This window comes from Aspergillus foveolatus, assembly GCF_047715535.1.
Source record: "Aspergillus foveolatus strain CBS 279.81 unplaced genomic scaffold BDW70scaffold_165, whole genome shotgun sequence".
NCBI classification, from domain to species: Eukaryota; Fungi; Ascomycota; class Eurotiomycetes; order Eurotiales; family Aspergillaceae; genus Aspergillus; species Aspergillus foveolatus.
The window spans coordinates 1-19,767 of NW_027396229.1; the positions used below are offsets into that span (position 1 = coordinate 1).

The window sequence follows — 19,767 nt, forward strand, 5'->3', positions numbered from 1 at the left end:
TGTTAAGTTTATAGGTAAGTAATAGAAAACAAGTGCTCTTCTTTTCCGTTTCATTATAGTTTCCTAAAATTTCCAATGTTTGAGTGCAATATCAAGCAATATTTAGATGCGGAACCAGAACAAGTGTAAAGAACAGTATTAAATTTTGGAATTATGAATGTTAAGGCTACGATCTTATGCAAAACTGGGTTCAAACTGGGTCTAAATGGGGTTTTCTGGGGCCCCAGTCACTGGGTCTGGGTTGGGCCTGGGTCAGAGCAGTCCGACCCAGACCCAGGCTGGGTTGGGTTCTGGGTCGTAATCTAGGACCCAATTTGGGTTTTGCGGAAGCCTAGAGATGATAAAGATCAATTGGACGCTTGCGCGCGCACAGCCCGTTCCCAGGAGACGTGGGACGAAATTTCTGCGTTAGTTGATGCCTCGAACAGAGCCAACCAACTAGACATTCCAACAAGCCTCTAGCAAAAATAGTCTCCCTTCATATTCCTCCTTCATCAACCGTTTAACAGCGCAGTCTATCACTTAAAGCTCCTCCTTATCTCCCTGATACTCCAATGGAACAGGATTATGCACGCTAAACAAACCGTTCGGGTCCCACTTCCGCTTCAATCGCGACAGCTCTCCCAACTTGCTCTCTCCATACCATGCCTTCGCCCCCTCATCCCCTCTCGCATAATTCGAATAAACGCTATAACTGTCAAATCCAGAATGTTTGGCAAACTCATCCCTCGCTGGGCCAACAAATGCATCAACAGCTCCATCGATACCCGGATCCGTATAGAATCCCTCAATATTCATAAACGTCTTAATATCCCTATGTGCATACGCCGCGTCCCCGTCATCGACCTCGAGCACCGCATCATTAGCATATCGCTGCAACAGTAATCGTCCTTGATAATCCGGGTACTCCCGCCAGAACCCGTCTAGATCCCCGAAGAAGGACTCAAATGTCGGAACATGAATCTCCTTCAAACCAACGGTGTAGATATTGATATGCTGGTTCGGTATACAGGCGCCGTTATTCCCGCCGAAGAAGCTGAAGAAGGCTGCGTCCATGAGCTGGCGGCTTGTTACGGTGGAGATATTGCTCATGACGGGGTTGAGGTCTTTGAAGGGTTGGATGTAGGGTTCGCCTGTAGATTGAGGGCCGTAGTAGATTGCATTCACCGCAATAATAGGCTATACCCTTCATTAGCTCTTATTATTGAAAGGAGTTAAGAGAGTTACCTCATTACTGCTGCGATTAAAGAACGCCACGCCCGTGATACCCAATTCCTTGGGTAAGCTGCTATCAAACGAGCGCATGATTTCAAAGAAACTCCTATTCGCGCTAGCAGGGAAGACAAAGTCCGCGTTCATGGCGTCTCCCCTGTTCGTTAGATCGAAAACCTTGTATGTTGCCGAGGTGACAATGCCAAAATTACTTCCGGCCCCGCGTAGAGCCCAGAAGAGATCTGGATTTTCGGTTCGTGAGGCAGTGACTAGCGCCCCTATGGGGGTTACGACTCGAACGGACTCCAGGGCGTCGAGAAGGAGACCGCGGACTCCTTGAAGGGAGCTTATTCCACCGCCTAGGGTTGCGCCAACGACGCCGACGCATTCGCATGAGCCGAGGGCTGACTATATTAGTAACGATACTGTTGATACGGGTAAGGCATGGTGGGCATACGGAGTTCCTTCCCATTCTCCCAAAGGATATCAAGAAGCTGGTTAACTTTCGCTGAACCACCGATCGTCAGAAGGTTGCGCTTAGTGTCTAACTCCACATTCCGGAAATTGCTCAAATCGATCGAGAGGCCGTTAAAGGAACTGTAGTTCGAGATTCCATGGCCTCCGCCCGTTGTAAAGAAGGGGAGGCCGTGTTCGGTAGCGATTTCAACCTTGCACCCACATTGTTGGCAACCAACTCCCGGTCAAGTGCGAAAGGGACCGGGGGGTGAGACTTACAGTCTTCTGAATATCCCCCTCCGTAGCTGGCTTAATCGCACCGACGTACGTCGGGCGGTTGTAGTCTGTCCATCGTGGCGTTAATTCCGCAGCGAAGTTATCCTCCGTCGGAAGAATGATCTGTGCCTTTGGCGAGAGATGCGGCCCGAATAATGAGGTGAGGTTCGGCAAGGTGGATGTTGCGGCAGAGGCGCCGAGGATGGTTTGGACGAGGGTGTCGCCTAGAAGCATCTTCGTCGGTTAAGCTCCCCGAGGCAGAAAGAGACTTGGAGTTATCCTTTACGATGAGAGATGGGGTGTTTATTATTAGGGATGATGAGAGAAATAAGAAGAGAAATTCACACTCATACTCCAGAATATTGGGCTGACCTAGGGCAAGCTAGGCCCCGAAACGGGTCGGGACTATATCTTCGCCGTCATATATGGCAATATACTCCCACTGTACTATAGGCTAGTTCTGATTCGCCGGTCTCTTATTTTTAAACTCCGGCTGGGAGCGGAATTCCTACTGTAGGATTGTCGATCCTTCATTTGGCAGGAAAACTCCGAGCCGACTTGGCTTTTCTGCACAAGGAGTCCCCGCCGAGGGGTCAGGGACGAGGGCCCAATAAGCAGTAAGGCTCTACGGCTGACCCAGCGTTAACTTTAACATATGTCGATCTCACCATTTGTAAGAAATAATTATTAATACATCTAAGAATGTTCGTGCGTTGCTGGGTTACTCAAACGAGCAACCCGAAGGCCTTGTGGCGCAGCTACAGGGGGGTGGTTGATAAAATAGCGTTGAAGAGGGGATGCTCATATCCTGTTCGTTTAATACACACTAATTAAATTACCCATTTTAAGCGAGCGAAGGAGCTCTAGCCATTGTATCCATTGCGCTAAGAATAGAAATTAGACACGGCGGAAAGCTCGCTCTATACAACCACTTTTATTCACAGTCTAGATACCACCATGAGCTCACAGGAAAATCCTAGGGACTCCTCCCGCAAGATTCTATACTATGTTAATCCTTCTGCACGTATTTACTAAACTTGCGAATCTTGTGGCCGTAGAGAAGGAACAAGACTGGAACAGGGGCGAACACCACACCACACAAACCCAGCACACCAGTCGCCCACAATACCTTCAAACTCATCAGTCTCATTCTCACTGTGACCCAGGGATTGGAGACACTTACCCCAAGCTTTCTATACATCGGTATAGCCAAAAGCGGAAACACACCGCCGAGCAACGACCTCACAACAACAGTCCCCGCAATCGCCGAGTTCGCGTTCGTCGTGTAAATATCGATAAGGTACGCCAGGGACTGGAGCAAGATGACCTGCAGTCCGAAACCAGTTGGGATGCCCGCGATAATCTGCGGCCAGGCATTGATGCTAGGACTAGAAGTCGCTGCGAACCAGAACAGTCCTACGGGGAGCAGACAGGCGCCGACAATCATGGGAGGAAGGCGATCCTCCGGGGAGATCCCGCCGTCTTGATTGAATTTTCTTTGGAGAGTAGTTAATGTGTAGTGCACGACGTAGGCCGATCCGAGAATGATGCCGAGGACGATGGATATGGAAGGGAGAGTGCCAGTGATGAGGGCCCAGTGGCGTTGTTGGACGAAGCTGATTGGGTATGCCTATTGACTTCGTATCAGTCTGATATGAACGACTGGGAAGGTGAGCTTACCATGAAGAGAAGATAAACCATCCCGAACGTGAATGAGATGTACAACGTCATGGAGAATAGAATCGGCTCTAAGCAAAGCATGACGAAGGGGCGGCTGAGATAGCGTACCACAAAGTCTGCCGCACTAACGGGTTTCGCCTCGAGAGCGGAATGCAGTGCTGTATTGCCTGTCTTGAGACGAAGTTGCACTGCTTTCCGTTTCAGTAGAACGGGCACGTAGGTTTCTGGGAGGATGAAGTAGCCCATCGCGATAAACACAATTCCCAAGATGAGAGACAACCACGCCGTCCAACGCCATCCTAGGGAGCTCTCCACTAGAATCGCCCCGACAATCGAGCCCACAGACGGGCCGATCAGTGTCGTCGCGGCGAAGATCGCAACAGCAACGCCTCGCTCAACAGGCGGAAGGAAGTCTGCCAGATAACCCCCGACAATAGCTGGAGATCCTGCAGATGTGACACCACCGACGAAGCGGAAGAGCAGCACAGTCTGGATTCTGTATGCCAGGCCGACCGGTATTTGGGACAGAATGAAGCCCAGGTACCCCAGGAACAGCGGAATCTTGCGCCCGTACAGTTCCGAAGCAGGCCCCATGATCACCGGGCCGGTCGCAAATCCAAAGACGTACAGCGACGTCGCCCAAGACATCATCTCGGGTGCCACGTTGAATTCTTCCGCGACAGCTGGTGCAGCGGCGCTGAAGACCGCACTCGAGAATGTCGCAGCGAATGTCATCGCCCCGAGGATGCTCGCACAAGACCACTTCCTCCAGGCAGGCATATTCATCGGATCGGCCGGATCATCGGGACCATCGAACGTGACCAGAGTCGAGCCGTCCTCCTGGCCATAACGAGAACTGATGAGGGGGCTTGTCTCATCAATAGACTCGCGAGGGCCATCCACCGCTTGAGACGCTGGGTTCATGGCGTTGCAGGCAAACTCACTGCGAATACTGTGACAGTTTTGACTTATTAGAAGAAAAAATTGCGAAGACGGCAGGTGAGGCGACCTTGGGGTTGGCTTATAGCCTAACCTGGGAACTGTCTATATATCCATGGAGAGGTTATAGCGTCGTCAAAATTCCAGGGTTGAATGGATTGTCGGAGTTTTTAGAGCAGTCCTCCGAGGTGCGGATCATGGATCCGATTGGTTCATGCTTATTATACAGTCTATAATTTCCTTCTCGCTTGCGCGACTGGCTTCAGACCCGTCGCCTCAGTTGTTGGTAGCAGTCCCTTATCCATACCGACGTAGTGTTCCCGCACTCGATGTTCCAAGTGTCTACTACTTGCTGGGATGGTGAATACCGCGTTCAGCTAATAAGGACCGTCGCCAAATGCCTAGCTGCGACAGCAATGCTATCCCCTGACAATCTGACCGACCAATAGATTAAACTAGGCGCCGAGATACTAGTAGAAACATTGATTTATAAGGATGATGCCAAACCGATGATGATCGGGGTTCGGGATTCCCGAACCCCCACTATTAGGGTTCTTACAGGCCTGCCCTACGAACCCTGCTGCCCATCAAAGTCCTCTTCTCCTGTTCATTTGATCTCTTTGACGCTTTATTCGTCGGTCCATGTTTGATCTACGGTAAATAGGATTCGTCTCCGTAAGCCCCAAGCTATCGGAGCAAAGCGCGGACCCGGGATGTGTGACTACTCCGGTCGGAATCCTCAGGGACTGGACCTTGCTTTCTTCAGGGTCGTGAGGTTGTTTTCCTAACTCCAAGTCCGGTTCAGGGAGATATATAACAGAAGCTAGAAAGCACCACAGAACCGACCCCAACGCACCGCCCTTTAATTCGTCGAGCAAAAGAGCTTTTCATATACTAATCCCAGAAACCTATCCAAGTGCCTTCTAAGCCCTTCACTTGGGTAACCGCACAATGTTCGGCAAATCAGACAACACCCCCAGCGACCGCTCCTTAGAGAAGGGAGTCGACGGAAACCGCGTCGCTTCTGTTAAACCTACGTCTTCGGAAGAGAACTCGGTAAACGAGATAAGCGCAGTGAAGAACGAGCTTGTGCAAGAGTGGCTCGAGGGCTGGAAGCTGGTCAGCGTTCTCAGTGGTGTCACGCTTGTCTCCTTCCTCATGCTGCTGGACACATCCATCATCTCTACAGTGCGTCTCCAATAAGATTGACGTGCACGTGATGCTCTAACAAGCGACCAGGCCATCCCTGTCATCACGCGCGATTTCAATTCCCTTGTCGATGTGGGTTGGTACAGCAGCGCGTATCAGTTGGCCAGGTAAGCCCCCTTGCTCCTGCATGGCAGAGCCTGAACTAATGCATCTCAGTGCGGCTCTGCAACCTCTTAGTGGAAAGATCTATGAGAATTTTAGCGCAAAGGTATGAACGAGGAGGCCATCCCTGATCATGCAATAATAACAGTCGCAGTGGACGTATATCGGCTTCTTTTTCGTCTTCGAGGTTGGATCGTTAATCTGCGGTGTGGCCACTTCGTCGAAGATGCTGATCATCGGCCGCGCCATTGCTGGCTTGGGAGTATCGGGTATCTCGAATGGCGCGTTTACCATTATTGCCGGCATTGCTCCGTTACATAAACGACCAGGTAGGTGCCTGTTTGTCCATCTGAAGGAGCGAGCAAAGGGCTAACGTTCGATTTGATAATAGCTTTGATCGGAATGGTTATGGGAAGTGCGTACAATCTCTTACGCCGTAAATGGCTAGAAGCTAATGTCCATCCCAGTTTCGCAGTTCGGCCTGGTCATTGGGCCCCTGATTGGAGGCGCCTTGACCGAATACTCAACCTGGCGGTGGTGTAAGCATCATCCGCAGTCTCCAATAAGACCAGGAAGGAAAGACTAACCGCACGTGGTCTCAGGCTTCTACATCAACTTGCCTATCGGTGGTCTCGTTGCGGTTCTGCTTGTATTCATCACCATCCCAGATGAGACACGCAAGCCTGACCCCAGGAAGGTGGCCCCCACTATGCATCGCGAGCTCGACCTGATCGGATTTGCTCTGTTCGCACCCGCGGCAATCATGTTGCTGTTGGCTCTGCAGTATGGTGGAAATGAATATGCCTGGAACAGCTCTCAAGTCATCGGTCTATTCGTCGGTGCTGGTGCGACCTTTATCGTCTTCGTCCTCTGGGAAAACTACAAGGGCGACCGTGCCATGATCCCACCAAACATCATGAAGAAGAGAGTCGTCTGGTCTAGCTGTCTGACGTTCGGCTTTCTGATGAGCTTGTTATATATTGTCACTTATTACCTTCCGATCTACTTCCAGGCTGCCAAGGGTATTTCTCCTATGATGAGCGGCGTGTACCTTTTGCCCACCATCATCGCCCAGCTCATCGCTGCTGGTCTCTCTGGATTCCTTGGTGAGTCGAACACCGGAAATTATTGAAGTGAGGGTGGAAACAAAATGTGATAGATGCTAACTGTCAACAGTTCAGAAGCTCGGCTACTACGTGCCGTTCGTGGTGACTGGAGCGGTTTTCAACTCGATCGCGGATGGCCTGCTCTCTACCCTCATGCCAGACACTTCCACGGGCAAATGGATAGGCTATCAAATCCTCGCAGGCTTCGGCCAAGGCATTGGCTTGCAAATGGTAAACCCTCCCCCACTTGGCTTCATGCCAGCGCATCAACTAGGACCTCGAGCTGACCAATCTCTGCGAACAGCCCGTAGTTGCGGTCCAGAACACGCTTTCACCCCCCTTAATCCCTGTCGCCATGGCGTTAGCCATGTTTTTCACAACATTCTTCGGAGCCCTCTTCCTCAGCTTCGCGAACACTGTTCTCACCAATAGCCTGCGCTCGTTGGTGCCACATTACTGCCCCGAACGTGAGCGCCCAGACCGTGATCGCAGCCGGCGCAACAGACCTAAAGTCGGCGGTACCCGCGGCCGATCTCCCGGGTGTTCTGATTGCCTATTCCAAGAGTACCGATCGCGTCATGTATCTCTGTGTCGGGGCGGCGTGCGCCTGCTTCATCTTCTCGTGGGGTATGGGCTGGAAGGACATTCGGGCCAAGCAGCCGACTTCGCCCGCCTGAAGGATTGAAATATGCAGGGAGGGTACAGGGGTGAGGACAAGGGCATGCATATGCGGTTGCGCAAAGGGTAGTATTGATGAGTTGATGATATCGCGCACAAGCGCGAGATGATATAGTCCGTGCTGTTTTGCAGGATTCCTTTTCCTTGATCTTCTTGAACTAATTTAAATTAGAGGCTTATTCTGATTTGTTGCTGCGTGTTAGGGTGGTAGAGGTCTGCCTGACTAACTCTGAATCATCATCTATTGCTGCTTCAAATTGGACTTGCAGAGTGGACGCAAACAATATCAAGTACGTACTTTCCGGATTCCTGTAGTTCATCTCGGAGTCTTCAGACCTTCTCTCCGAACATACCGAGGCCCTTTTTATCTTAGTCTGCGATCCAGACGGGAGGGTCGTGCCGGAGGGTCCGTGACGGTCAAGCCTCTCTGGGCAACCTCTAGCGCCAAAATTTAGGCAAAAACCATTTCCTGAAGAAGTTGATAATTTCTCCGAAAGGTAAGGACTATTGCAGCTTTACCGGATCTCCCCTTGGATTCTGCCCTATCATCAGAACATGCCATTGAGGGACTGCCACTTCTTATCGCACTTGCCACGATGAGGGATCATGATCGAGAAATACGAATGTAAGGTCACGAGGTTAGTCGAGCACTAGTTTAGGGCTCCCCAACGAGCAAGGAAGGCTCCGTATCCCAGAGCAGTCTAAGATCTGACGGTGTCAAAGGATCTGACAACGGTCTTGTAAACTCTGCCCTCTTATTGGAAGATATCTCGTCTGCTGTAACTGAAGAAAATGATTAGACCAACAGACGACGCACGTTTCCCGCCTAGCGATTGGACATCGGCCAGGGCATGGCCCGGGGGGACTTGATTCCGTTAGTGCTGATGATTAGAATCGTCTGTCGCTGCGACCTCGTGTTTGAATGGAAGGCGATGGAAACTGTGTTGGAGGGGCTTTTTCATCTCTCAGGCTGTCTTCTACCGATGGGTTCTCCTATTTACCTCTGGCATTGGAATCATCAGTGCACAACAGTCTTTCTCTTTTTTTTTTTTCGTTCGCACTCGGCGCAGCCTCCTTGGCTCAACCGCAGGATCTTTTACAGTCGTTCTGAACTCGGAACTTTGGACTTCGTTCGTATACGATGGAATCCGCAGACTGGCAGCTGAAAGGCTCGGAAAACTCCTCACCAGAGCAGCAGCAGCAACCAAAGCATAGACCTCGGCAGAGCCCGGGAGCTGCCTGCGAAGAATGTCGTCGCCGAAAGCTACGATGCGATCGCAAGACGCCTCAGTGTGGGGTGTGTGCCGCAACTGGGGTCGTGTGTCAGTTCAATCACTCCCGAGGCGAGCAACGGCCCAAGAAAGGGAATTTCCAACAGCTTCAGCAACGAATGAGTGAGCCTCTGAAGCAGAATAATGGAGTTTTGTGAGCTAACAATGGGCCAGCTGCGATCGAGGAACGCCTCTCAATAGCAACAGCCAACAGTATGATCTTCTCCGAACCGATCCTCGAGATTTGCAAGAATGCTACTCCCCCTGACATCAGCAAAATGACCTCCCTCTCCCTTTCTCCCGACCCCATGGCTTTCAGTTCCACCGCCCTTGACTTGTGCTTGCCGCCGAGTCCGCCGTTTCCCTCTGGGACTGACGTCCCGATCATACTGCGAGAAGAACTGTAAGCCTCGCTTGGCTTCGCATAGGGAAAGGGGACTCAATTGACAGATTTAGGGACCAGTTATACTTCGACCGGGTACATATATTCGCACCGATGATCCATGAGGGCCGGTACAGGTACAGGAACTCGCAGCAGCCAAAGAGCGAAGCTAAGGAAGCGCTCCAGTATGCGATGTGGACTCTCGGTGCCTCCTTTTCCGCCCAGTTTCAACAGCTGTCGCAGTCCTTATACGACGAGACCCGCCGCATGCTCGACGTGTTGGAGGTAAGAGGCCGTGAGATTGACACCATCGAGCTCGAGCATCTCCAGGCGTGTTTACTGCTGGCTATATACGAGTTCATGCATTCGTACGATCGCCGGGGGTGGATGCGCGCGGGATACGCGTTTCGACTGGTGCAGTTGATGCGACTGTTTGAACTTGACACGACGACGGATATCCTCGCGCCTAATGACTGGGTGGAGGTGGAGGAGAAGCGAAGGACATTCTGGGTGGCCTTCTGTCTAGATCGCTTCCTCAGCATTCGAAATAAATGGCCTCTCACACTCATCGAACACCTGGTCAACTCACTCCTCTCCGTAAGCTGCCAAAGCTAACGATTTACAGATCACCTCCCGCCTCCCCGCCCCCGAAGTAGCCTTCCAAACCTGCCAGCCGGTTGTCATGGAGTTCCTCGCCGATGCCTTCTCGGCCAACGGCCCTGTCCTCAGCTCCCCCTTCACCGAACTCGTAATGGTCGCCACTGTCTGCGGCCGCGCCCTCATCTATCACTACCAAGCCCTCGTAGAAAGCAAGTACAACAGCGCCATCCGCAATTTCCACGACCGCCACGATTGGATTCACACGACGCTTATCCAGCGATTGGAAATCCTAGCCGCGCAAACGCCGTCCATGGCCGACAGTAATGATCCAGTCGTCTTGTTCACGCGTATGCTCGGCCAAACGACTGTTTTGTACCTGTACCACAGTCTTGAACTTAGTGCGTACGACTTTGACTCGCTCCAGGTCGCCTCTGCTATTGAATATGACGATATTGCTCTCGAGGCCGCCCAGGAGATGGCAACTCTCACGAAGTTGTTGAGTCAGGTTAATTCCTTCAAGGTACATCCATGTCCCTGTTGGCCTAGCCAAAACAAGCTGGGTTCGAGAACTCACATCCCCAGATTCATCCCTTCACACCAATCCCCCTCTCGCTCTGCGCAGACTTCTTCAACGCATACCGAGATCCAAACACACGGTTTTATACCAAACTCCAGGAAATCTTTCGCGCCCTGCAAAATGTCAAATGCGTCAATAGTCTAGGCGGTAAAATCATCCAGGTCCTGGAATCAAGCCAGCGGCATCCGGTGCGTATGGCCATTGAAAATGCCTCTCCCGATGTCTAATTGCGTCACGTATTCCAAATGTAATGAACCAGCGAAATAATTTCATATGAACCAGCTTTCTTCTCTTCTTCTGTCTTTTTTCCTATTCAGGTATATTGGAATATGGGGGCGGGCTGCTGCCGGCATGGATGTACAGTATGCCTTCACGGGGGTTCCATAATAGATGCGAGGAGAGCTGTTAGGTATTCCTGCTATAGTTCTTAGCTATTGAGAGTTGTAGGATTTGTAGTTTGGGGGTAGGTATGATTTAACTTAGATGATTCACCGCGGGTGAGAAAAGGGGGGAATAAAGTCATAGTCGTGGGATGGTTGAAGATCATATAAACAGGTGTGCTCTTTGCCAGGTGAACATGGGGTGACCTCTAATGAGAAACGTTCCACTATCCGTCCACTCAATATTACCCTCTGCTGCGAAAATCGTACATCACAAAGATCCCCAGTCGGAGATATTCTCACTTTCTTGTCCGTGAGTTCCCTACCCCTGAAAGCCACAGCCGACGCTTGGAACTGCGGTTACCTATTCGCTTTAGGCAAGAGTCACGGCCTTCCTCGGTAGCTAACGAGGTTCAAAGCTGCTAAGTGATTCCAAAACCTTACTGGGACGGGAAGTGCGATGGCAGGGTATCGATTGAACAGTAGAGATAACTCCTGATCGTTTGACGTTAGCTGCGTCCATACCTCGTTGATGTTAGGGGTTCGGTCGCCGGTGTTTGCGCCGGGGCTTGGTCTCGGTTCCCTCGGAGTATATGGTAATTTGCTGATAGAGGAGGTCAGTCCGTGGAAGGCGACAAGCGGAATCGATGTCCGAGATAAATGCGTGTAGTTTTAAGAGTGTGGCCAGAGAAATGAAAGCAAAAGTCATGTGCACGATGCGTACGAGTATTTTAATTGATTCAACCTATCTAAAAGAGCATCGATTCATAGAGGCCCAAAATACTTTCACAACCTCTACACTTGTGGCAGATATCGAGAAGGCCCAGCCGTCCAAGTCAGCTACTACACAGAAGCCACACAGAACCATCTATGGCCCGGTCATCGACACATCGTGTTCACCGACAGGGTCTGGTGCTGCCTTTGAAGCAAAGGCACAGCTTCTTAATGAGGCGCTACTGGATATCGGTATGGGTTACTATCAGTGGTTTCTCTTCGTCATTACTAGCGTCGGATGGTTTCTCGGCAGTGCAAGTTTGCCACTCACCATTGAACTACGTAGTAGCCCAAGACTAGCATGAGACGGATTCGCATGGCGTCTTTTCGGGCTCATTGCGCAGGTTATTAATTTCTACACACTGGCGCTACTGCTGCGGAAGGTGGTGCTGTCTGGCTCTGCGGTGCTATTTGGATTGTTATGGTGGGAGGGTGGTTGATTATCCTTTACAAACGAGAGGCAGGGCTGCGGCCTAATACTGTTGTTCAGGGGAATTGTAGAAATGCCATAGAGCAGAATAACTGACGAAGACAGATTGTCTTTGGCTGATGCGAACTGCACTACTAGTATAGTTCATTCCTCCCCTCCCACTTGGATGAGTGATGACGTAGCCGAGAGTTGAATGCCCAAAGACATTGACTACGAGTATCGAGCCTAAGCATCAAAGTGTTGAACCAGCGAACAGTGCAATCTGGCTAATTCTATACAGAATTTAAACATCTAGCCCCATCTAAATACTATTGCAGAACTCTATTTCCCTACAGCCCCTGTCATTCTAGCCACCTCCAAAATCTCCCAGACTAGCGCCTTTACATCCCTCGTTTTAATCGGCACCCTATGCTCCCCCTCCCACTGAATGAGCCGTCTCGCACGTGGACAACAATATGTCTCGAGAAGAAACCTATGCCTTTCAAGACCCGGATCCAACGTGCCATGAACATGAATCGTCGGTATACGAAGAACGTGATCCCCTTTCGCTAGACAAGCGGCACTTGGAGCCTGTAAAAGTGCAATATCCGAGGCAGTAACAAGCGCCTCATTCATACATAACTCCGGCTCCAATGAGACGATGGGCCCCTGACCAGCCATGAGCACCGCGAAGCGGAAATGCACCTTGCATGAATTTGTGCCAAGCATCTGAGTCCGCACTTGCTGTCTGAAGAGTAGACTTGCGGCCATTTTGGCGCCTTGGGAGAAGCCTAACACACCTACCCATTCGCCACTCGCGCCACTCGCATCATCGTCGCGCATTGCTTTAAAGAGGCAAGCATCAATTTCTTCCACGGCATTCTTCGGGTCCATAATTGGATGTTCGGGTTTGGACCGGAGCCACCGCTTAAAGGGACCAAAGTCCCGGTAAACAGAGGTCACATCTGGCCCCGGCTCAGAAGAGAATGGTGCGTCGGCGAAGACAAGTCGGAAGTGTGGTTTTAGTTGTTCTATTAGAACGCGACATTGCGCGCGGAAAATGGTGCTGTTTGTGCCGCCGCCGTGGAGGCATAAGATCCTGGGAAGGTGCAAAGTATCCGTCTCCTGTGTCCTGGCTTGCTCGGATCTTCTGTGGATGGGTATTGGCTCTGGCATCTTGCTTCGACTCCGAACTGGGGCTATGGTCTGCTTGCTATGAGCTGGAATGCATAACCGTCTTGCCAAAGGATAGAGGTAATGGCGATTCGGATGTCTGAATCCCCCTGTTGACGATGCGATGAATGATGGGTTACCGTAGCCCTGGGTCTAAGGGGATTTATGCAATGCCAGGAGATCCGAACCTCTTCAATATAGATTGAATTGCGCTTGTCCCGAAGTCCGCTATCTTCCCTGGATACTGCTTCCGAGCCATGATGGCTTCCTTGAGCGGCTCTATAGCCCGACCATGTTTAGATTGCGATTCTGCGGAAGAACGGCCGACGGAATTGAAAGACTGCGAGATCACAGTAGGCGGTCCATCAAGTTCATCTCACGTGGAACTTGCATACTACGAAGTCACAATCGCACGTTATCTGCAGGCATTCCAGCGCAATACTGAAACAAGTAATCATCCAATAAACCACTGCATTGCTCAGCCAATCGGGCCCGCTGGACCCTTGCGCTACTTTGCACGGGAATGCCACGCTGTGGTTGTCTGGAACTCCGAGCTTATGCTTATTAATACGTTAAGGCTATGCTGCTCAGACTCCGACCCGAGGGCTGGCAGTCACGAAACCCTAATTCAAAGATTAGTAGCATTCAGATTCCGATTCCGACCGTCGGAAAGGCACGTAGATTAGCATGTATACTATATTATATTATATTATAATATTTTGATTAGTACCCCGTTTCCGGAGTTCATCATCTACGACTGTGGTGAGGCAACTCCGTGCTTTGTGACCCTTGATGGAGTTCTGCTTCCCACAGCGTCCTCTCGTAGACATTGAACTCATCGCTTCTAGATCTCTCACCACTATGGAGAGGGAGATATCGGAACCGGAAGGCCGTCTCTAGAGACTAGACATGGCTTTGGAAGATAGAGACATGGACATTCAACCGGGAAATTTCAGGTTATAAAGTCAGCTGCCTTCTGGTAGATATGGCAGAAACATAGCAACAAGTAACCCCAAGCCTCTCCTCAATCACTCAATCCCCTGGACGCAGCCGCCAACTACTGATTCCTCAAACTTCATTCTCAAAGTCCTCATAATGCCGCCCCCTCGAGGAACCCCGAATATCATCGAAGGCCCAGGCGACTACGACGTCACCCACACGATCCACAACGACACATACCCCGCTATCAACCCAGTCCACCTGAATCTCACTGGCAAATCCGTTTTCATCACCGGCGGATCACGAGGCATCGGCCGTGCTATGGCCATCTCCTTCGCGAAGGGAGGCGCCTCCAACATTGCCGTCGGCGCACGGTCAGACCTCACCCAGCTCTCCAAGGATATCGCCGCGGCCGCAAAGTCCGCAAACAGGCCTCCTCCACAGTTCCTCCCTCTCAAACTCGACGTCACCAATGAAGACTCTGTTACCCAATGTACAAAACAAATTGAGCAATCCTTCGGCAAACTTGACATTTTAATCAATAACGCCGGCGTGCTTGGCGAATACGGTCTAATCGGTGACTCAAATTCAAAGCGCTGGTGGGAGGTCTTCGACGTGAATGTTCGTGGCGCGTACCTCGTTACCAAGTCTCTTCTTCCTCTTCTCCTCAAGGGTGATGTCAACGCTCGCTATGTCGTGAGCGTGACATCCGTAGCAGCACACCTGTACAACCCTACTCTCTCCGCCTACGAGATTTCCAAGCTCGGCCTCTGGAAGTTCTCGCAACTTGTTAACGTCGAGTACGCGAGTAAGGGCATTACGAGTTTCGCCGTACACCCGGGGAACGTTCCGACAGATATTATTGGCGGGCCGGAGGGATTGCCGGAGCACCATAAGCCTAGTTCGTCCTCCCTAATCCGACCTCTTTCTTAATCACCTCCTTCGTAACTGAAAATACTGACAATGGGACTAGTCTTCATCGAAACGCCAGAATTGGCGGGTGACTCACTCGCTTTCCTTACCTCCGAGAAGAGGACATGGCTTGGAGGCCGGTATTTGAACCTGACGTGGGATCTGCCGGAGTTGCTGCAGAGGGAGGAGGAAATTGTGGCTTTGGATAAGTTCCGGAATAAGTTTGACTTTGCGCTTGGAGGTGGGACTAATGGAGTCGCGGTGAATGGAAAGGCATAAGTGTCAATATTATTTTGTATAGGCAAACGTATGAGATGGATTTAATATTCATAAAATTCAGTGGGCCGGCCCTCGGAGTTTATCTTAAGGTAATGTAAGATATAAGGCGTCTGGTACGCTTCAATATGTCTGCCTAAGGTGAGTACGCCCTCCTGAATGCAACACAAGCCAAAGGAATAGGTGAGAGGCACTATTTCGACACAGCTGATGCATTTGTCAAATCACTCGCGATATACGTACGTCTAGCTTCTTCGTGGTAAACAATTCGGCTATGGGAATAACTGCTGGTACAGAGAGTATTCATTCAAACCTCAGGAATGAAAAACACCAGAGAGTATAACAAAGATCGAAGGTATATAGAGCCACAGAGATTTGGAGGATAAAAAAAGGGAAACAAATGGAAAAGAAAAAGGATGGCAGCCAGGCGCAACGTTTAACCAATATACTCAGTATTTGCAGCCCACTCCGCGTCGGACTTCAACCCCTCAATATCCGCCTGATTCAAACACGTCAGAATATCAATATCGCCCTTGGCAGTCCTAGACCAAAAGTAAATGCAACCCTCCAACGGCCGGAAATTCGGGCGACGAACTAACTCCGGCGACCCCAAGGGACCGAAATTGCAAGTGTAAAGCTCTACATGCGCAAGTGACGAAACACCAATGTCTGTGTCCGGGTTGAATGTGCCGGCAAACATGATGGTTGACTTGTCCGGTTCTTGCGCGATAAACGTAGTCCAGCTGCGGATTGAGTACGCATTGTTCATTTCCTTCACTTTGGCACGCAGGAGGGCAGCCGCACTTCCCAAGCTCATATTTTCTAGCTCGCCGAACGAAATTCGCGTAGTAGCATTGTAGCCCATCTGACCCATATATTCTGGTGGTATGCCCATGGCGCGACGGGCGTCCAAGGCGCGAGAGAATTTGGTCAACTCTTCCGGATTTCGACGTCTCTGGAGCCGGACAGCTGACAATCGTTTCCAGAGGAAGGCGCTGAGTGCGTCATTCGTTGAGACAAATGGTGTGGCACTAGATTCAGCACGGAGGTCCAAGTTGGCTTGGTTTTTGATGCTGGTGACACTGATAGCCGGGACGCGGAAAAAATGCCAGACAGCTGGGGCTCGCACAGGAGAGGCAGCGCTGGAAGGACCCACCGTAGCGGGGGGGCATTTAAGATGGGAGTGATCAAGCAGCGGCTCGTTGGGGCCCAGTAGCGGGATTAAAGTCCTGCGATCCCGATTCCCTTGCTCGAGCTCGAAGTCAGAAAATGGCTCACCGCGCATGGCTTTGGCGAATAGCTGCATGCACTGGAAGAGACCACCGCCATCAATGAAGTTATGCTGAGCAGCGGCATCAAGTAGTATTCCACCTTTTATGAAGCTCGCTTGTATGACAAAAACGCGAGCAGGGTTCGTATCAGATTCAACGTAGCTCTCGGGAAAGGCAACGACCGGTCCCAGGGTTTTGCCGTCGAACATGTAACAGGGCCCACGCGCGGCACGGATTTCGTCATATGAAGGAGAGATGTCGGAGCAGTCTTTCACGATGACGATGCTGTTGGGGGGCTCGAAATCTGCGCATGTGGCGAGTTTGAATTTTCCCGAATTTCCGGGTTTTTGGCCTTCGTGCACGACCTTTGCGACCAGCCATGGAAAGGCTGACGCCAATATGTCGGCCGCGGTATGCAGTGCATTGACAATTTCACCTTGAGAGTTCTCTTGGTGCAGCGGGAAACAGAGGAGGAGGTGCGTGTATGTCTTCAACCGGGCCAACTGTCCGATGTCGTCCTGGAATTTCGAAAGATCAAACATCGTGTTGCTTGTAGCGTGTATTTGGCAAATTATCTCTAGTCGGGAACGATAAGAGGGAATAATGTATCCATAAATTCATTCTCGGGGGAGTTTGGACTTGTAAACATCGCGCTTAGGCTCTTATAACGTCCTCGATATACGGCGCTAACGATAGCCGGTCATTGGAGGGCGCGATAAATCCCGTCTGACCGTGCAGAAGCTCGCCACAGTTGGCTTTTGCATCGGACACGGGATTCACGTAAACCCCGTCGTATCAGCCTCCAACATGCAAGAAATGTACCGGGAAAGAAATGATGCGGGAATCCCTGATGACACTGACCTCACATGTGCGTTGATCATCATACCGGGGAACGCTATGCCATGAACAATCTAATTTTTGGATCAGCTGCGTCTAATACCGGGTTTGTTTCGCCTGAAAGAGTCGGCAATTAACCGAGGCCGCGGTAAGCCACTGGGACAGGATTTCCTATTCCAACGGCGTCATGTTCTCATCGTGTCGTGGCGATGGTGAAGAGCACTGAGACCTCGTATCCAGCTGCGTCGGGTTGTCGGTATTGTCCAGGGCACCTCCTGTTGGGCGGGATACCCAGCTAACATGTCGGATTTCACAACACAGTGAATTCATTCCCAGAGGACTTCAATGGCATGAACAACAGATGCATGAAATCCAAAGGCAGTATTAAAGAGACTTAAGATGAGTGCTTTGATTCAACACAACAGCAACAGCACCAGCCAAAGAATGACCAACAGGAAGCAATAAGAATAACAAGAACGACGACCGCCCTCATAAATATACAACTGCCAATCTCCCTGTGCCTCGATAGCAAGAAAGCAACATGCCTTACGTGTTCGATGAACAGCGCACTTTGGACGTCGCCATAGTTGGTGGCGGCATTACCGGTGCAGTCCTTGCCGTCGGTCTTTTGTCTCGGGGCCTCAAGGTCAAAGTCTACGAGCGAGCTCGTGGCTTCAGCGAAGTTGGCGCCGGCATAGGCTTTACCCCTAATGCAGAGTGGGCCATGAAAGTGGTTGACCCACGCATCCACCTCGCTTTCAAGAAGGTTGCCTCACGAAACGCAACCGACTGGTTCACATGGATCAATTCATACGGCGGGAATGAAGCAAAGAATGGTACCCAAGAGGAGCTCATCTATAACATGTACCTCGGAGAGCGGGGGTTTGAGGGCTGCCACCGAGCCCAGTTTTTGAATGAGTTGGCCAAGTTGATTCCTGAGGACTGTGCCCAGTTCTGCAAGAACTTGAGCACAATTGAGGATCGCGGAGAGGACCAGAAAATAGTGTTGAAGTTTCAGGATGGGACCATAGCTCACGCTGATGTTGGTAAGTCTCCTCCACTCTCCAGATAATCATGCAGCAACTGATTCGAGCAGTCCTTGGATGCGATGGGATCCGCTCCCGCGTCCGCCAATTAGTCCTTGGCGAAGACAACCCTGCCTCGTATCCAGGGTATACCCATAAATACGCCTTCCGCGGCCTCATTCCTATGGTGAAAGCTGTGGCCGTGCTAGGGGAGGAGAAGACCGCTAGTCGGTACATGCATCTCGGCGATGGAGCACACGCGCTCACCTTCCCCGTCGCCGATGGAAGTCTGCTCAACATCGTCGCCTTTGTCAATGATCCCAACGAGTGGCCGTACAAGGACCGACTGATCGGGCCCTGCACGAAGGAGGAGGCAGTGAAAGCCTTTAGGAATTTTGCTCCGGCCACGCGGGCTATCATCGATCTCCTGCCCGAGCAGTTAGACCGGTGGGCGATCTTCGACACATGCGACAATCCCGCGCCCACCTACTTCAAAGGGCGTCTCTGCCTCGCGGGTGATGCTGCGCACGCCTCTTCTCCCCACCACGGGGCTGGCGCGGGGATGGGGATTGAAGACGCTGCTGCCCTTGTGTGTCTGTTCGAACTAGTCCAGTTGGAGATGCAGAGCGAGAGGCACAGTAAAGCGCACTTGATTAACCTTGCCCTTTCCGCTTATGAGCGCATCCGGCTTGACCGTTCGCAGTGGCTCGTCGAAACTAGCCGGTTCGTTGGTGAGCTCTACGAATTGCAGCATGGCCGCGATCCAGCCACGATTCGCAAGGAGATTGACTGGCGTGCGCGGAAGATCTGGTCGTACAACATCGATGAGATGAGGCGCCAAGCGACGGAGGACTTCATGCGGAGTTTGTGGAAGCTGGATGGCCTGTCGTTCCGATAATGGCCAGATACCTTTGGTCTTCAGTTGACTTCGAATGCTCTGTTCTTAGACTTTGTTTTAGATTCCATATTAATGCTGATTTATTTCTCTAAACATCTCAATCCCGTAGCAAATCTGACAAAGCTCTCAAACTGGGGATGTCAGCATCCACTTCCGATATCCGAAAGAGAATCGACTACTTGGTTAGAGTTCCGTTGAAGGTTGTACGTTGTTCTGTGTGTATCATTGCTTTCTTAATCTCACTGTTGACAAGCACATATCTGGCAGATATTGGAAATAAACAAGACCACAAGTGACGTGGTAAATGTCGCTAGGTAACTCTAAGTCGGCTATTCCTCTTTTGAATGCACTAACCTGAAATAGTATGGTTGATTTAGAATTAGCT

The 19,767-nt window shown here is 51.0% G+C and overlaps 8 protein-coding genes across 8 annotated transcripts; 4 read left to right on the forward strand and 4 right to left on the reverse strand.

The window, feature by feature from the left end:
- Positions 1-522: 522 nt before the first annotated feature.
- On the reverse strand, positions 523-2,178 carry BDW70DRAFT_164944 (FAD-binding oxidoreductase; the record flags this gene model as incomplete). Its single annotated transcript, XM_073741601.1, has 4 exons — positions 523-1,179; positions 1,228-1,616; positions 1,670-1,880; positions 1,948-2,178. 4 exons carry the CDS (start codon positions 2,176-2,178, stop codon positions 523-525), a joined length of 1,488 nt encoding a protein of 495 aa, XP_073590771.1.
- A 775-nt stretch (positions 2,179-2,953) lies between these two features.
- Positions 2,954-4,548, reverse strand: BDW70DRAFT_154553 (MFS transporter; the record flags this gene model as incomplete). The annotated part of the gene is made up of 3 exons (XM_073739878.1): positions 2,954-3,073; positions 3,128-3,574; positions 3,625-4,548. 3 exons carry the CDS (start codon positions 4,546-4,548, stop codon positions 2,954-2,956), a joined length of 1,491 nt encoding a protein of 496 aa, XP_073590772.1.
- Positions 4,549-5,361: 813 nt separating this feature from the next.
- BDW70DRAFT_167018 (MDR family MFS transporter) lies at positions 5,362-7,657 on the forward strand (the record flags this gene model as incomplete). The annotated part of the gene is made up of 10 exons (XM_073742139.1): positions 5,362-5,751; positions 5,803-5,879; positions 5,929-5,980; positions 6,029-6,203; positions 6,266-6,289; positions 6,342-6,413; positions 6,477-6,980; positions 7,051-7,211; positions 7,285-7,425; positions 7,460-7,657. The coding sequence occupies exons 1-10, from the start codon at positions 5,515-5,517 to the stop codon at positions 7,655-7,657; spliced, it is 1,641 nt and encodes a 546-aa protein (XP_073590773.1). The 5' UTR covers positions 5,362-5,514.
- A 905-nt stretch (positions 7,658-8,562) lies between these two features.
- On the forward strand, positions 8,563-10,981 carry BDW70DRAFT_145621 (transcription factor domain-containing protein). The gene is made up of 4 exons (XM_073738452.1): positions 8,563-9,052; positions 9,104-9,332; positions 9,386-9,890; positions 9,937-10,981. Exons 1-4 carry the CDS (start codon positions 8,800-8,802, stop codon positions 10,630-10,632), a joined length of 1,683 nt encoding a protein of 560 aa, XP_073590774.1. The 5' UTR covers positions 8,563-8,799; the 3' UTR covers positions 10,633-10,981.
- A 1,412-nt stretch (positions 10,982-12,393) lies between these two features.
- On the reverse strand, positions 12,394-13,227 carry BDW70DRAFT_164948 (serine hydrolase FSH; the record flags this gene model as incomplete). The annotated part of the gene is made up of 1 exon (XM_073741602.1): positions 12,394-13,227. The coding sequence occupies one exon, from the start codon at positions 13,225-13,227 to the stop codon at positions 12,394-12,396; it is 834 nt and encodes a 277-aa protein (XP_073590775.1).
- Positions 13,228-14,319: 1,092 nt separating this feature from the next.
- BDW70DRAFT_164949 (SDR family NAD(P)-dependent oxidoreductase) lies at positions 14,320-15,354 on the forward strand (the record flags this gene model as incomplete). The annotated part of the gene is made up of 2 exons (XM_073741603.1): positions 14,320-15,064; positions 15,137-15,354. 2 exons carry the CDS (start codon positions 14,320-14,322, stop codon positions 15,352-15,354), a joined length of 963 nt encoding a protein of 320 aa, XP_073590776.1.
- A 153-nt stretch (positions 15,355-15,507) lies between these two features.
- BDW70DRAFT_145626 (transferase family-domain-containing protein) lies at positions 15,508-17,494 on the reverse strand. Its single transcript, XM_073738453.1, has one exon. The coding sequence runs from the start codon at positions 17,162-17,164 to the stop codon at positions 15,788-15,790; it is 1,377 nt and encodes a 458-aa protein (XP_073590777.1). The 5' UTR covers positions 17,165-17,494; the 3' UTR covers positions 15,508-15,787.
- A 63-nt stretch (positions 17,495-17,557) lies between these two features.
- On the forward strand, positions 17,558-19,493 carry BDW70DRAFT_29876 (uncharacterized protein). The gene is made up of 2 exons (XM_073743708.1): positions 17,558-18,505; positions 18,556-19,493. Exons 1-2 carry the CDS (start codon positions 18,001-18,003, stop codon positions 19,380-19,382), a joined length of 1,332 nt encoding a protein of 443 aa, XP_073590778.1. The 5' UTR covers positions 17,558-18,000; the 3' UTR covers positions 19,383-19,493.
- Positions 19,494-19,767: the final 274 nt, after the last annotated feature.